Raw genomic sequence first — 16820 nt, forward strand, 5'->3', positions numbered from 1 at the left:
AATGTTTGTACTCAAATGGCCGTGTTTCCTGACATAACTAAAATTGGACCATCTCAAACATGCAAAATGTACTTACTGTTCTTTTGTGTCCAGTTCTTTTTCAGCTTTTTCTCATAATAAAATAGACCAGGTGTTACATAATTAGTTCATGAGATTAATGAAAAAATATACTGGAAGTTTGTTCTTTTTTGGTTGAGGTTAGAATACGACAAATGAAAAACTGATATCTTGTAGATGATTCCAGCAAATCATACAATCCCTATGATAATGATACTAGCTACTGCAAGGTGACACAAAACCTTGAATGAATACTACATGAAATTTAAGTTTTGCAAAATACAATTTCAGAAAAAAAAATACTTCAAGTTAGTACCTTTGTCATATAACCCCCACCAACCCCCCATTTTGATAAAGCTCACAACATTACAAACAGCTTAATATGATGAGTTTATCTTTCCAAGACTTCCACTTCCTGATTTTGGATGTCTTTCTACAGTTTCTTAAAATAATGGATCCCTTTTTTTCTTTTTAAAGCAAAATAATGTAGTCCCTTAACTCCATTTAAAAAGAGCTGCCAGAAAGACAACCAAGCTAGTCTATATACCCGAGTCAAACTAACAACTGGGATAACCTGCACAATACATATTACTGCAAGAAAAGTAAATCACCGTAACTTACTTTCACAAGAAACATTCTGATCAAGCTACATGTAAATAACAGCCATACAACTGGAGATATTCCCAAAGGACATGACTATTATACTAGGTTAGCAGTTCCTAACCTTTTTGGGCTGTGACCTCTGAATAAGATAAGAATCGTTTGGAATGCTGTCACATAGGCTCCACTGTAACATTCCAAAATACCTTGCAAAGTTGCTACAGATTTGACTGTGATCTACTTTTACCTAAACAAATGGTACAAGAGAAATTGAATATACAGATATTCTGATGATAGTACAACAATGTTGTGTGAATAAGAGTGAACTGCAGTGACCTAATTTTGACATGGTGAATTGTACCCTCAAAGATGAACATATCCAAAAAGTTTGTTGACTGTGCATGTACATAACAGTGTATGAGAAAGTGAATTTCATACAAACAATAATAATCTCCAGAACATAAAAAGTATGTCAGTTCTGCTTCTGGTGAGTTATATCCTCCAAAATAAACAAGTCACCTATCAAGTTTCCTTACTTAAAATATAACCCTGTCAGAGCTTGAAACAGTTGCCTGCTTTTGCTCACAGTGTGTAGAAGATCATACAACGACTGAGTATAAAAGACTGTACAAAGTTCCATGAGAAATATCATGCATACAGCTGAAGACTTGCTTGTGAAACAAAACTTTTACATTGGAAATAACCTTTAATAACCCAGTTTTTTGTGTGTGAAACATGAAGATCACTGCAGCATACCTGTAATTTTCCCAAGGGCAGTTCATGAAGCTGCAAGGACAACATTAACTAAATGCTGTGATGCTACAATGCATACAACTGGCAACAGTGATAGTAAAAGAAAACCTTTACATCACATCTTCATTGCAGATGATAGCAGCAATACAGACAAAACTGGGAGGTGGTGGGGTGAAGAGTTCTCTGCACTCAGTAGTGGTAAGATAAAAGTCATAAAAATAGTTCTGGTATTATAAAAACCACAAATTATAGCAGTTACTGCAAATCCTATTATTTTAGCAAAATTATTTTGCTCAAAATTTAATAAGTTGTGGCTGAGTCACACTGTACAAGTTTTACAATTACATGAATTACAAGTACAGATAACTATCTCTGATTAGAGTGTCAATGTGAAAACTATTTCATGCATCCAAATTAATGTCTTATAATTAAAATGTTTATATTGTCATGTGTTCTTATGATATTTATTTATTTCTACAATCTGTGTAGTACACTGGATTTTGTAAGGTAGTGGTGTATTTTTGAATCAACCGTGTAGTACACTGTGATTTTGTATAGTACTTGTGTAGTTTTGAATCAACCTGGTGTAGTTCACTAGGAATTTGTATGGTACTGGTGTATTTATGAATCAATCTGTTGTAGTACAAGTTTGATTTTGTAAGGTATTGTTGTACTACTATGGGATCCAGGAGGTACACATACAACTAGCTATAACCTATTGCCTGGGGCACTTGACCAGACTGCACTTGTAAAATGACACTTAACAATCTTAATAGTAAATACCTAATCCTTACCAAACAATTTCCTGACACACAGCGTGTAATGGTTATATCTGCTATACACAATGACACAAGAAAAAGTCATGTGAAAGCCATTTTTTGTCTCTTTTCTTCTTCAGGATAATTGTAATTTTAAATCTTGTATAGACTTTTATGATACCGTATATGTTGTTTGCTGACTTTACCTGTTCATCTATCATAAATGCATATGCATAGTTGATTGCGTATACTGTTTAATCTCCTACATGCAGATATGTTTTGATGACAATGTATACTGTCAGTGTTAGAGTTTATTTTTCTGAATTGTTAATTAAGAGCTATTTAACAAGCTGAATTAGGATTAGCCATTTTCACTCTTCTTAAAACAAAGTGGCCAAATGTCCAATATATAATACCATTTTTTGCATCCATTTTTTTCTTCTTTAATTACATGTTCTTTCCAAAGACTCTAGAGATCATGCAAACATTGGAAAAATATGTTTTATGAATAATTTGTTTCTCTATGAACTTTTTTTCAAAAATGATTTAGGCCAAATTGCATGGAACATTTCTTAACTGAATATTAACAATGCCTATGTCTATAAAAGGGGCAAGCTATTGGAATTTTTACAACTATCTGATGTATTTTGCAAAACCTAAAACAAAAAAAAAACTACTGCAGCAGGCAATTTGAAGCAATAGGCAAGCCTGATGAAAATGTTATCTTCAAGCAGAACCTCAATACGGGAAAATAGGAATTGCATGCTTTGTGTGATTTCTACATCAAAAATGCACATATGCAGCATCAAAATACATTAATGTGTAAAATTCAATGGCTGAATATCACAAGTGAAAACTACTCTGTAAATTATGCTAGCAAAATAATTTGACCTCAGAGGATATTTTTATATTGCTGCAAGAAAATAACCATGTGAATGTTAAAAGTTCTTGAAGAAATAAGAATTTGCAATCAGTTTTCACAATTTTTTATTAACCCAAGGGATAATTATTAAGTTAAATCTAAAATAAACACATGCATGCAAAACTGCTGCAGCATGATGAGAAAATCAAATTGTATTTATTGTTGAACTTCACCAGTGGGTTTATGGCCTTGTGAGTTTCCAAAGACCAAATCAAACTATGCTGGGGGCGGGGGGGGGGGGGGGGGGGCAGAGGGGGCTTTTTAATTTAATCTGAAAGAACATTGCCATGGTTAAAGTTTGTTTGGGAAGAGTACTGTCAACTTATCAGAAAGGTCTCATATTAACAAAGCATCCACTTACATGTATCAATGATGTAAAGAAGTTTTCACATTTTGACAGAAAAACTGTGTGTAACCTTGTCTACTGCTGTAGTTTTTAATACACTGATATAAATCACCGATAATTCAACTTCATATTTGTTTACATGGGTACATTAAGTGATCATTATTCACAGGATTACAAAGAAACTTGTACATTTTTAAGTCTTTGTATTTTTGCATAGTAACTTGTTCTAATTTGTAGCATACAAGAGTCTTATCTTTTGAAATAGTAATTAAAGAACAATTCACAGTGTGTATCAACAAATAAAATTAAGTCTTGTACTCTTCATTCCCCCAAATGCAGTGGCTTTCAAACTTTTTCCCCCATGACCCAGATGAATAAAATCATTTATGCCTGTGACCCAACCATTATATTGTTTGACCTTATTTTTGGAATCATCAAGACAACCTAGTGCCTGACCGTCTGTGACCCAGTATACTTTCTCAAATAAATCTGTAGTCCTCTAATGCAGCCCCACTCAATACAAACCAAAATAAAACAGCATAAGACATTAAATCAGATAATGCCTCACGACTATAACGATAATGTTCTCCAATGCAATGTTTTCATATAATGTTGGTGTTCAGCATGGTTTATCAACCTGATTTGTCTAAATGTTGTCATCTTATTGGCAGAATAAGTTTACATTCTATGAAAAATGAGACCATTCTGATTAGTTGGCTCTAGTTGGGCCAAAAATGTGTATTTTCCAATTAATTTTGGGAATTTTTATTTTGTAAAATGTAATTCTTTTTAAACAATATATATATATATATATATATATATATATATATATATATATATATATATATATATATATATATATATAGATAGATAGATATAGATAAGCTAAGCACTTCAATTACTGGGCTACCTGATCTCAGTTAAATGCACAATTTCATGAAATTTCTTGCAAACATTTTATTTTTTTTTCTCAAAGGGGTGGGGTGGAGTAGGGATAGAGTGCTAGGGACAACAATGAAAAACAGGGTGAGCTGAGTGGAATCATTATTTTTTGTGCTTTATCTTGAACTTAAAACTGAAAACTTCTGAATCAAACTACAAATTAAAAGGTTGTCACTGAAAAGTGTGCTGAAATGCATTCCAACATTTTTATTTTAGCTTGCTTTGTTAATTGTTTCAAATTAAAGTTGAAAGGTCCAACTCTTTCTGAAAAATGATTTTGCAGGAAATACATTTTCACATTATGATGTTCAGCCACTAATGAAACACATGTACTACACCACAAGACCTCTCTTACCCTCTGCCTATTTTACATATTATATCAAACACTTCATCTGGCTGGCGAGCTAAACTCTCATCACTTAACTTCTTCAGTTCACTGCATGAAAGAATACTTCATTAGTAATAATAAATATACCAAACAAAGTAACAGTAAAAATGATTGAAGTATTAGATGTATATCCATGGTACAGTAAAAAGTAACAGTAAAAATGATTAAAGTATTAGATGTATATCCATGGTACAGTAAAAAGTAACAGTAAAAATGATCAAGGTATTAGATACCTATCCATGATAAAGCAATTATGAGCTTATTAATATCAAGAAATGAATATGAAAGCTTACACATATTCAACTACCATAATACTTGCTTCAAAGTCCAGCCCAACTGCAAACTGCAGAGACCCAGATCTGCTGTAGCATAATGATAATATATAGGTCTAAGCAGTTTGTTAGGAATAATTAGTAGAACAAACAAACAGCCCCTTATCTGCCAGTACATTATGCAACAGAAGACCAAGGACTGTTCTTTGCAATAGGACCAGACTTGTAAGCAAGTAAATGTGGTATATTATAACCATTTTATCCACACTGTTCCTCACTAGATACACAAGTCCTTCATGTTAAAGCCTCTCATTCTGCTTTACTAATCCAATGTGGGCATGGCATGAATCTCGTCATAACTCAAAGTTCTGTGAGTTTAATCATTTTATTTCATTTGATTTGTTGAGAATCAATTATAGCATGGTTTCATATACTGCTGTATTATTGTGTACTTTTAGGGTACAGCCTGTCCAATAGTGCTTGTCACATCTAAGAATAAACTGACTGGCCCCTACTACAATGTTCTACAAGGAATATAGCATCTCCATTCCCAACAAAGAAACACACAAGCAAACACCTGGCATTACACTGTACCAAATATATAAATATTAATTACCATCATTAACTTAAATGAATGAAAAAAATATACCAAGCAGCATATGTGAAAAGAAAAAACCCAACTATTTCAGAATAAATATGTTAATTAGGAAACCATGTTAAATGCCTTAAGAGTTGACCCTATGGCATAAAAGTACAATACAGTGTGGGCTCAACACACAAAAAAGAATTAATTTTGGTACATGTATGGTACCTCAATTAACAGTAACATGAGACTGCAAATCTGAAGCAGTGTCAACCTTAATTCATACAAGCTTTAGGTACTGGTACTCAAATATCACTTTCATCTTCTTTGGGGTTTTCTCTTCCTTTTGTTGGTTCATTTGCATCACAAATCCATTTCTCGAAAAATGGAAAAATATTTTTCCAACTCATTTTTATGAGTCAATGCACTTTTTTTGCATTCTTTTAGTGTCCTGTATAAATAATACTTAAATAGCAAGTATTATTATTATTATGGCATATTAATTATTTGACAATATTGTCCAAATCAGATTCGGAGAAAGCTCTGATTACATTCTTGACTTATAACTGTGCCACCACTTATTTAATTTAAACACTGTTACAACAAAACAGGGTATCATTTATTTGCCAATCAATTGCAGGTGATTGCATACACACTCAATAGAACATGGTTTTCTTGAAGTATATCAGAGTGACATTTGGATGGGCAGTCCTTTTCACAAGATAATTATAAAGTTAAGGATTAACTGTTAATTAGACACACTGGCTTCATGCCGGTTTACTTAAGTCAAGTCTTCAGCTATTCTAGAAACTGGCCCCACAGCTGACCAAAATATGAAGATCCTGGGGGGAACTGAGGCTCATCGCGAAGGCATGCTAAGGGAGAACTGGTGCATCCTATGAGAATTTTGACACATAAGCTATCATCTAAATAAACATATCATCTTTTTTTAAAGACGAACAGTGCTACAATGAGGGAATACCCTCCAAATTTTGAGGGTGCACAGGTTCAACTTTTTGGGGACATATGACAACAAATTAGAGGTACCCAAGCTCAATGTCTAACACTGCTCTTTGGATGTTATTTCAATTTTCTTTCTGGCATACACATATTTTCCCTGCCTTCATATGTCAGTTACATCTATGACAGTACGACAATGACTGGTGACCTTGAACTGTATTGCAAGCATTCGATCTGCTATGAAACACAGCACATGCAGAACAGTTGATGTTTTAAATATCGACTGAGTTTATTTCACGAAGAGCAGGTTTATCTCACCAGGCAACTAAGATACACTGCATCATACTCCATACTTTGATATGTAGGGGTTGGGCAATTATGCAATTAATTATGCAATACTTTCCCTGCCACTACTGTGTAGCTAACCTATTTTCATGTAAAAAAAAATCGCCATCCGATCTTGCGAGAAGGAGTAACTGTAGATGCATATGGAGACATCATAAAGGAACCAAACTGGCAGTGGCATTCAAGGTTCCGAGTAGGAAAATAAAGGTGAGCAGATGGTTTTGCTTGCAGCATCTCTAGGAGGGCCAGGATTCTATCTACCTGATCCAGAGGAACCTTGACCAAGTTTTGGTTTGTGAGGAATTTCACCCCCACATAAAACAAGTCCTGGGATGGAATAAGTTCTGACTTCTCGAGTTTCTAGTCCTTGTCCTCATTTTATTTTAGTCTGAACTCTTTTAATTTTAGCCATCAGCCATCCTTTACTCGAGTTTTCAAGGGCATTTGTATCTGTCTGTGGATTATTTTTATTTTGAAACTAATAATTTATTTGAGTTAATGCTAAATTATTTATTTTTGCGTGTTTCTTACTTAAAAAAACTGTGTCTCTCATTCATCATTCCAAATCTAAAAATAAATTACACCGGTGAACACTGGTGGTTGTGCAATTTGATTTGACTGATAATTTTAATCTTCCTGTTGCACAATTTGTTGTTTGAACTAAAGAAATCACCATTTGACCCCATATAATTATTCTGGAAATCACTTACCATAAACATGTATTAAAAAACTATGAACTTAAGGCAGAGAAAGTCATCTATAATTTTCAGTATCTGACCCATGTATATCAGTTAATATACCTTTAAAAATGGTGTGCAATCAAATAGCATCAAAATCCTCAAAGATATTTGTCATACCTTATTGAATTTAATTAAATCTGAAAATGGTCACAATTATTTGAAAACATAAATGAGTGACTCTAGTCAGTATGAAGGATAAGTTAATGACAAGTTATGAGTGAAGTTATTACTTTAAAAATAGCATAAATCCAATTTTCATTTTTGAGAAAAACATGCTCTTGGCTCAACACTCAACTGTTGCTTGAAATCACTTGTCAGACTTAAACACTGGACCAGTCATTTACATTAGACAATCCATTTTGTATAGGCCCAAATAATTATTCAAATCGCTTTATCCCATTTCATATTTAATCATCGCATTTTGCAGCAGAATATTCCAATGCACTTAAAGAAGAAACAAATGAACATACTATATCCACATTTTCATGCAATCCTTAACCAACATCAACAAATTTTGTGCCTAATTGTGAATGTCCAATTTCATAAATCTCTTAATTTCTTCTTTCTCCAGTATTTAAATTATATCAATGATTGCCCTTTAAAACAAAAATGAACCTGAATTAGAAACGCCATTGTCTACTAACTTTAACAACGTCCATCAGTATCCCACCACCCAACCCACAGGGGTTCATATCACTGCTTATAATTTAACTATCACTTATACATGTACTATAAAAAAATATAAAGAAGGACTCTTCTTTCTCTTCTCTCACAACCCATTAAAGAATCAAGCTAAACATTCCATAGCATATTAAATTTTGTAATGATGTTTAGCTCAAGCATCCGATTTTGTATGACTATTCAAAAGTTCACACACTAGTATACCTTTAAGGAATGCCAGGACATCTACCACTTGGCTTGACCATGATCATGCCATCTAAAAATACAAGTGCAACAAGCCCAATGGAATACTGTATTCTCAGTGGTCAACATAAAATGATGAATTGAACCTTGAGATAACACTGGTGAAAAGACAGTATGGTTTAAAAGTAGACTGACAGAAAGAAGAAAAAGAAAGATCACTCATTTCCTTAAAGTAAAGTTACTACTTAATGAAAATCAGATGCAAATATCCAGAGTAGGAAAGGTCTGAAGGCATTCTTGCCTACCCATCACTGCCTAGTGATATCAACCAGAATCTGTGTCAACATAAACACTTGATCACTTGGCACTTACTTGTTCCATATACTGATTTTCATTGAAATACTGATATAATTAGTATATATTTTGTGTTGATCAATTGAAAATCCATCTTATGTTACATTTTTATGATAAAGTAGCATATTAAATATTTTTAGTTATGCTCGAGCTAGGTGGGGATACCTCTGATATGCTTCTGGATATTAACATACCTAGAGATCAAAACAGGTATTGTATTGTACCATACATTGTGATTATGTCCTAATCTTTTGCATGGAAATTTGGGTATTTATGCAAAGCAAGTGTATCTGGCCTATTTTTAATTTCAATGTATGTAAAAGAACGCCAAATTATTCAAATTACATACGAGTCTCTAAATCTGCCAAATACATGATCCAACATATATTTTTAAAAAGAGCAAACTTTTAAACCATGTTTTAACATATTTGTTACAATTTTAATGGTTGCGCCTTGCATGAAACTGAATTTTCAACTAAGTGCATAAGACTGTCATTCAAGGTGACAGACAACATAGCAGAAGTAGTACCTGAATATATTAGCGCTGCAAAACTGCTGCTAAGGACATGCTGCAAATAGTTAATTTTTGTGTATTTGGTGGCAAACACAAAACAAATGTTGAAAAAAAACAACCAAGTCCATTTTTTAAACAAATGAAAGTTGCCAATGCCAAATTTTGATTACGTGGTGTACTAAATACTGCACCAAGTCCATTTCCATTCCATATCTGGCTCATGTTCAAAACTAGTCATCACACGTCATTTACGATAATTCTTGAAAAGTGTCAATGTTTAGTTTACTACTCGTTTTTCGGAACAAGGATGTGTGACATTAAAACAATAGTTTGTAACACATTTTTTTTTTATTTGCACAGACTGCTTCTTTTTTGGGAGTAAATCACAGTGATTATCTATCGCTGTAATTTACTCCCAAATAGACAAATAACTCCCAAATAGACAATAACTTTGGGTTTGTGTGTGATTTGGATTTTTAATGCAGCTTTAACAATTTTTCAGTCATATCACTATGATGTCTGCAGTGTGGCAGTTTATAGTGATGTCTAGCACTGGGGCATGATGCTGCAGACATGTAGCATGATGTCCCCCTCAGTCACATTATCCCGATACCAGGCAGACCAGTCCTAACACTAACCTCTTAATGCTGAGTGTCAAGCATGGCAGCTGTTAGTAGCATTTTTGTAAGTATTTGGTATGACTTGGCCGGGGATCGAACCAACAAGCTCCCGCATCTGAGGCGGGCGATCTAACCACTAGGCCACCCGAGCGACCATCTTTGGGTTTAGGGTGGAATATATATATATATATATATATATATATATATATATATATATATATATATATATATATATATACATATATATATAATAATGAAACCAAGATAAATCCCAAAAAGTTAATAATACTCCTTGAAAATGCATCTTTAAATATACCTTGAGCATAGATGTTCGTATCAATGCCAATATTTTAATTTTTACTTAACGGTATGAACGGACGGCAAATACTGATTCTTGGGAGTGGTACAAGTATTCACGTTATTGGCACGTGACGCATCCTTAATTTTGGAGCAAATAATGGAGGACATATTATCATAAACGTAGCCAAAATTATCAGCTGAAATCCATAACTCTTTGAAAGGACATTATTTACCCTCGGGATTAAGTTCTCAAAAACGAACTCCTCTCGGTTTAAATTATACAACTAACAGTAAGCAATACCTTTGATTTGACATGGTCTCTTTTGACAACACTCATTGATACTGATGTCTTGAAACTGTTATCACAAAAAACATAACGTGATCTATTGCTTTCTTCAGGAAACAATGCCTCAAGTTTACAAGTTCGAGAAACCGGAAGTGATTTTTACAGAAGATACCGGATTCTGCAGGCGAGATTTGACACGAGATTTTGGTATCATGAAAGATAAAAGAACCTTCTAAAATGTTTTAATATTCAAGCTTTGTAAAGTTATATATTAATGGGAAGCTTGATAAATTAAATGACATAATTTTCCGTAATTACTTTGCATGTGACGGTCACATGATATAAGCTGTTTTGAAAATGGCGACGTCCGTTGGCCTTTCTCATATCCCATTACTAGAAAGATTATCTACACGTGTAATTCGAGTTTTAGGCTGCAATCCTGGATCATATACATTACAAGGCACAAATACATATCTTGTTGGTACTGGACAAAGGTTTAAATGAAATTATACTTAATCAATTATACTTAATTGTTGTTTTTTAATACAGCAACGTGTTACCTTTTGGTATGCGGAGAACTCGCACCATGGAGAACTCGCCCCAGCGTATCTGGAGAAGTCGCCCAGAGTGGTTGGAGAAGTCACCCCAAAACATGTCGCCCAGATAATCTTTTAAAACAGAATTAAATCATCTTTTACGTGATTTATATTTAGATTTTTATATGAGTAGTTTTCCGGAATTGGTGACTGCCTGGTATGGTCCCAATTCTTTTTCAGTGTTATTTTTTCTGGGATCTTTATGAGCTTGGAGTGAGAATCAGTATATCAAACGCTAAAGAATTAGTAGCATCAATATCAGGCACTTGTTTTTTGCTTGCAGAGTAATTGGACTAAAATTGATGAAATCGGCAGAAAATGGCGACCAAAATTTACTTGCAGGAACAATCTTAAACAGCTTAATGCTGGCAACGCCACATGTACAGACTGCGGTTCTTATTTGTGTTTCAGTTTATAAAACAATGCCAATACAAAATATAAATGACTTCAAAACACATTTTTTGTGTGTTTTTTTTATACTTTGGAACATGGAACCAACTGTCTTGTTCATACATGTACATGTCATGTTTTTCGGGTGTATGTTTACTTGCCTGCAGTTTAGAAACAGAATCCTGCAATTTGCCATTTATCACAAACATGAAATTAAGCAACCAAATTTTCATTTATTTAAGTTAATTTTATAAAATCCAGTCAAACCCCCCAAAATTTGATCTATTTTAATCAACTGTGTCACATTGTAACGTAACGTAATGGCCAAGTTTCAATCCCTTAGTGCGGTATTGTGGGCTGTATTGGTACTTCAAATACTGTTTGAAAATAAGCTAAAGATAGAAACACAAAATTGAAACATTTACAACAGAATTCTGTCTCATAAAGCGAGGTGTTCAGCAAAAAAGTATGACATGTCACCCGTATCTGGTTTATGTACAGATGAGACCCTGGGCGGAAAATTGAAACATTACTCAGTAATTTATTCAAAAAATCAGCCTTTAGAGTACTTTTATTGATATGAGGTAAGTAAAATATTAATTTAGAATGTTTCTTATATAAACAAACGATACTTTGCAGCTATATTACCATCATCTACCTTTGTATGGTATGCAGAGAACTCGCCCCATTGAGAACTCGTCCCAGCGTATCTGGAGAAGTCGCCCCAGAGTGGTTGGAGACATCGCCCCCCACTTCGTCTGGAGAAGTCACCCCAAAACCTAGATAACCTTTTTATAACAGAATTAAAACATCTTTTAAGTGATTCATATTTAGATTTTTATTTATACGCGATCACAAAAGAGATATTAACCAGTAATCATAAAAAGCAATATCACAGTAATATTTCTAAGACAAAATTAAGTCTTCATATAATCTAATGAATGACGACAGTGTAGTGATTAAAAAGGATGATTAGTCAAACCCTATTATTATTATAAATCAAGAAGATTATGTTAAAGAAGTTGAACGTCAATTAAATGATGAAAACTACTACAAACATATTGTCGAAGATCTATCAGTAGGAATTAAATTAAAAAATTCAGCATGCATTAATGAGATGGCTTTTAAAAAAATAATTCCATATATGAGGAATTTGATACTTTCCCTCTTAACATGTGTAAACCTCAATTCTACATATTACCCAAAACTCATAATGAAATCATACATTAAAGATACAACAACTTTCATTAAAAGTTGAAGTCCATTCCACAGCTATCTGTTAATTTCAATCCTGGTATTATTAGATGTAACATCACTATATACCAACTTTCCGCATGCAGTTGGCATTGAAGCGTGTAAATATTTTCTTGATAACAATCCTAATAATAGCACACTATGTTGTGAAGATATTTGTATAATAATAAAACTTATCTTGGATAATAATTATTTTAATTTAATAATATGAATTACATACAAATAATGGGTACGGCAGTGGGTATTAATATGGCTCCTTCATACTCTTCCCTTTCATGGGTAAATTTGAAAAGGATTTTCTTCAAAATGAAAGGTTTAATCCATCTCTTTGGTTCAGATTTTTCGATGACATATTTATATCTGGAAGCAGTCAACCAAAGAACTGAAAAAATGTATTGATCGCCTAAATCATTTTCATACGACAATTAAATTTACTTATACTGCATCTAGGACACGTTTTATTTTTAGATGTAAATGTGATATAAAATATTGATAACACTATCTCTACAAAAATTATTATCAAGGAATCTAATATCCACAAATATGTGGAATATTCTTCATGTCATCCCATGTCATGTAAAAACGGTATACCATATAGCCAGTCGAAAAGATAGACATATTATTTCAGATGATTGTCAATTACAAAATTCTTTGAAAAAATTACAAACATATTTACAAAATAGAAATTATCCTACACATAATTGATTCTGCGCTGAACAAAGCCCATAATATTACTCAACATGAGGCTTTAAACACAGCAGAATGTGAAATAGAGATGTAATTCCTCACACAATACAATCGAATCCTTCATTATCTAATCCACGTCGTATAATTAACACATTTTATAGTCTCCTAAATTTATCAAATAAAAGTACTTCACAAAATTAAATCAATTATTGCTTAAAAAAGACCCAAGAATTTGCAAGATTTTTTTTATTAGTACTAAAAAGACAGAAAAAACAACAAAAAACCCACAACATTTTCGTCATCTAAATGTAACATACAGTGGTGCTCTCGATGTGCAAACATAAGAGAAACTACTAATATGAATAATCATTGCTTTCATATATAAAATTATAGAGATCTGCAGTTTTCATCTAATATTTCAACACAGTTTAACACCAATAAACACTCTCTAAGCGAATTGTCTTTCATGTCAATAGATATTGTGCATGGTGACATGAATAGACTCAAAAAAAAAAATTTTTGGATTTATAAGTTAGATACTTTGTATCATAATGGCCTTAATACCAATGCACTATATAAAATTGTATAATTTTCTTTTCTAATTTATAAATTGTATATCCTTTATAACAATATAATTATATGTATGACTGTTTGTCTCTTTTATTTTATTATTTTACTGTTACGTAATGACATAATTGTCGTTCTAAAATAAAAGATGTTATCCGTTTCTTTTAAAACATTTCGTGCCTGAAGAAGCACAAATTAAATGCAAAGTTATTTGCACACAATTTTCCACCCCACACACATCATTCTCCATTTTCCGTTATAGGTTTTATCTCCATCCATCAAAGAGCAGACCGTTCATTGTAACAGTTGATTTAAATATTTTCAATGGAATTTAATCTTGGCCTCATATTTTAGTAATATCTAAATTATATCAGCGAGTCTTCTTTTTAATAGAAACAAACCAGAGTTAGAAATACTGAAATGGTTTCACTAAAATACGTCTTGATTATCTGATGTATTAAGTCAGTCTGTTCATGTACATCAGCACCCCGCCCAATTATTCAGGTTTTAAAGTTTTGAGAAAGCCCTAAGTAACTTTTGTTAAGAATTGTACATTACATTACAGACATAATACAATGGTATTATATTGTTCACGGAGGGAAGATCACAATTACAGGGTACAATATACTACATCAAAGAGGTGCACTAAGAAAAACAAGGAAGAATCTTTCATTTGTGGGATATGTTCCAAAATGATGAACTAAGTGTCAATGCATTGTTTAATAAATGTGCCAGATTATATGCTGTACCTATATACTAATTATATTTTATTATGATTTTCATGCAAACGTAATGGTAAGAATGTCATCATAGCAAAATGTAAAATTATATTAATATGGGTACTGAAACAATACTCAATTTTTGGGCACTTTTTTGTATCTCCATCTTTTAATTATAATAAAAATAATTCCAAATGAAATACCATTAAAGACCTGTTTACGCATTTTACATTCAATGTTTCCAACATAATGTTTTTATGCACCTTTCGGATGAATATGTTTTTCTTCCATACTTACGTACAAGACTGTTTTCCACTCGTATAATAAACCCTTCCTTCCTATTTTGCATTATAACCCATGAACATCACAACATATGGCACTTAAAAAAATGATATGCATCAACAATAACCATTTATTTGGTTGTTTTTTTAAAAATAATAAAACGTACAAGTAAATTTTGAGTGCCTTTTATACTCCCCAAAACCTTTGTTTTACACAACAACAAAAACGCAGTACATAAAAAGTGTTAATATGTATCATGACCTTAGCGACCTACATTCTGAAGCCTATTGAATGAATGTTCAGGGTATAATTATTCAAACTTTGCTTTTAGATTCCTCAATGATTATACATGATTAATTTAGAGACTTTTTAATTCAATCTTCAGTATTAGTTTTCATCTTTATCTGACAGAACTAGCTCGTAATTACATTGGCGAAAGTAACATAGGTATTGATATACACCATTTAGGTTGCAATATTTTCAAATCCAAGTTTTATTTATTGTTTACATTGAATTTTTTTGAATGATAGATGTATATTGATATTGCAAAAATGTATGCATTAAGGAAATAAACGTATATAATGGGTTAACTTGTCAGCGACATTGATTTGTGCCTCATTAGTGATCATGGTGTTATTATATATTACAAAATAATGTAATCTTGTTTATTTTGCATCGGTAATTTAGATGTGAAATTTTTTAAACTTCTCGTTCAACTTGAAATAGTTTGTTATTATTGAGAAATAATATAATTACGAACACTGACAAAAAAGAAGAAATAAACTAAATGATGTACAAATGATATTTCAGAAACCGTCCGAATTATGCGCATTAGCCATGATGATGAACTCAGTAGCAACCACATTTCTTGAGTAGGCATCAGTGATGCTTTTTATTGAGTTCAAGTACCATTTGTCAATGGTTAGCAAGTCTCAATGAAAAATCAGATTAAATTGTTCAGTTAGAGAGATAATAACATAACCCTTTGGCTTATTGATGGTCAACGCCAGTTCAGTCGATTTCGGGTTATAGGAGTCAATGCCATAAAGTCATCTCATCATGACATAGGTTATTAGGTTGGAACCATTTTATATACAGTATAAAACTGCAGACATCATATCATGCTTACACCCTCTCTATTTTTCCAAATAAAATGCATCTAATGGTTTGAAGAGCAGAGCGAAAGGGACAGATAATACTTATTTTTCATTAAGTACAGAAGCAGAATTGATCAAATGGAAAACTTGAAAAAATTTCACATTTTATAGATCTAATAAGTTATCTCAGAATTACTATATATTATCCTTGGGGCAACTTCTCCAGGTGAAGTGGGGCAACTTCTCTAGACAAAGTGGGGCGACTTCTCCGATCACCATGGGGCAACTTCTCCTGACACCTTGGATGAGTTCTCCCAGGGCGAGTTCTCCATGGGGCAAGTTCTCTGCTATTCCCTTTGTATGCACTCTGTGAAATTTGGTATTGCTTGGTTTTATGAATGTCGCTTGTAATGGAACGAGATGGTCAAAATTGTCAACAAACACAGTACTGCTTTTTTAGTATTAATTTGATAGAAATTTAGAATTAGTTCTGAGACTGTTGTTTTTCAGTCAAATACAGAGCCAGTCGGTGTTTTTTAAAAGAGAAATTACATTTGTTTGTGAAAACATCCTGTTCGTTACTGTGATCGCCAAATTTGTTTTTTTTAAAATCTTGTCATGTCT

General features: G+C 32.7%; 2 protein-coding genes across 4 annotated transcripts in view; one reads left to right on the top strand and one right to left on the bottom strand.

Annotated features, from left to right (window-relative positions):
* Window positions 1-10757, bottom strand: part of LOC149783254 (serine/threonine-protein kinase 3-like) — an 82042-nt gene extending 71285 nt beyond the window's left edge. For 2 of the 3 annotated variants that reach the window (XM_089931486.1, XM_089931484.1), the window contains exons 1-2: window positions 10620-10757; window positions 4734-4814 (exon numbers count right to left, since the gene is read on the bottom strand). In XM_089931486.1, the coding sequence (XP_089787612.1) occupies window positions 4734-4814; window positions 10620-10633 (95 nt within the window). In that variant the 5' untranslated portion in view covers window positions 10634-10757. The remainder of the gene's footprint in view (window positions 1-4733; window positions 4815-10619) is intronic. The other variant, XM_089931485.1, reaches the window with a different exon arrangement.
* A 198-nt stretch (window positions 10758-10955) lies between these two features.
* Window positions 10956-16820, top strand: part of LOC149783255 (endoribonuclease LACTB2-like) — a 58557-nt gene continuing 52692 nt past the window's right edge. The window contains exon 1 of the mRNA XM_089931487.1: window positions 10956-11098. Coding sequence (XP_089787613.1) covers window positions 10962-11098 — 137 coding nt within the window. The 5' untranslated portion in view covers window positions 10956-10961. The remainder of the gene's footprint in view (window positions 11099-16820) is intronic.

The sequence above is a fragment of the Sinohyriopsis cumingii genome, chromosome 14, assembly GCF_028554795.1.
Source record: "Sinohyriopsis cumingii isolate HCF-2022 chromosome 14, ASM2855479v2, whole genome shotgun sequence".
Lineage (NCBI taxonomy): Eukaryota > Metazoa > Mollusca > Bivalvia > Unionida > Unionidae > Sinohyriopsis > Sinohyriopsis cumingii.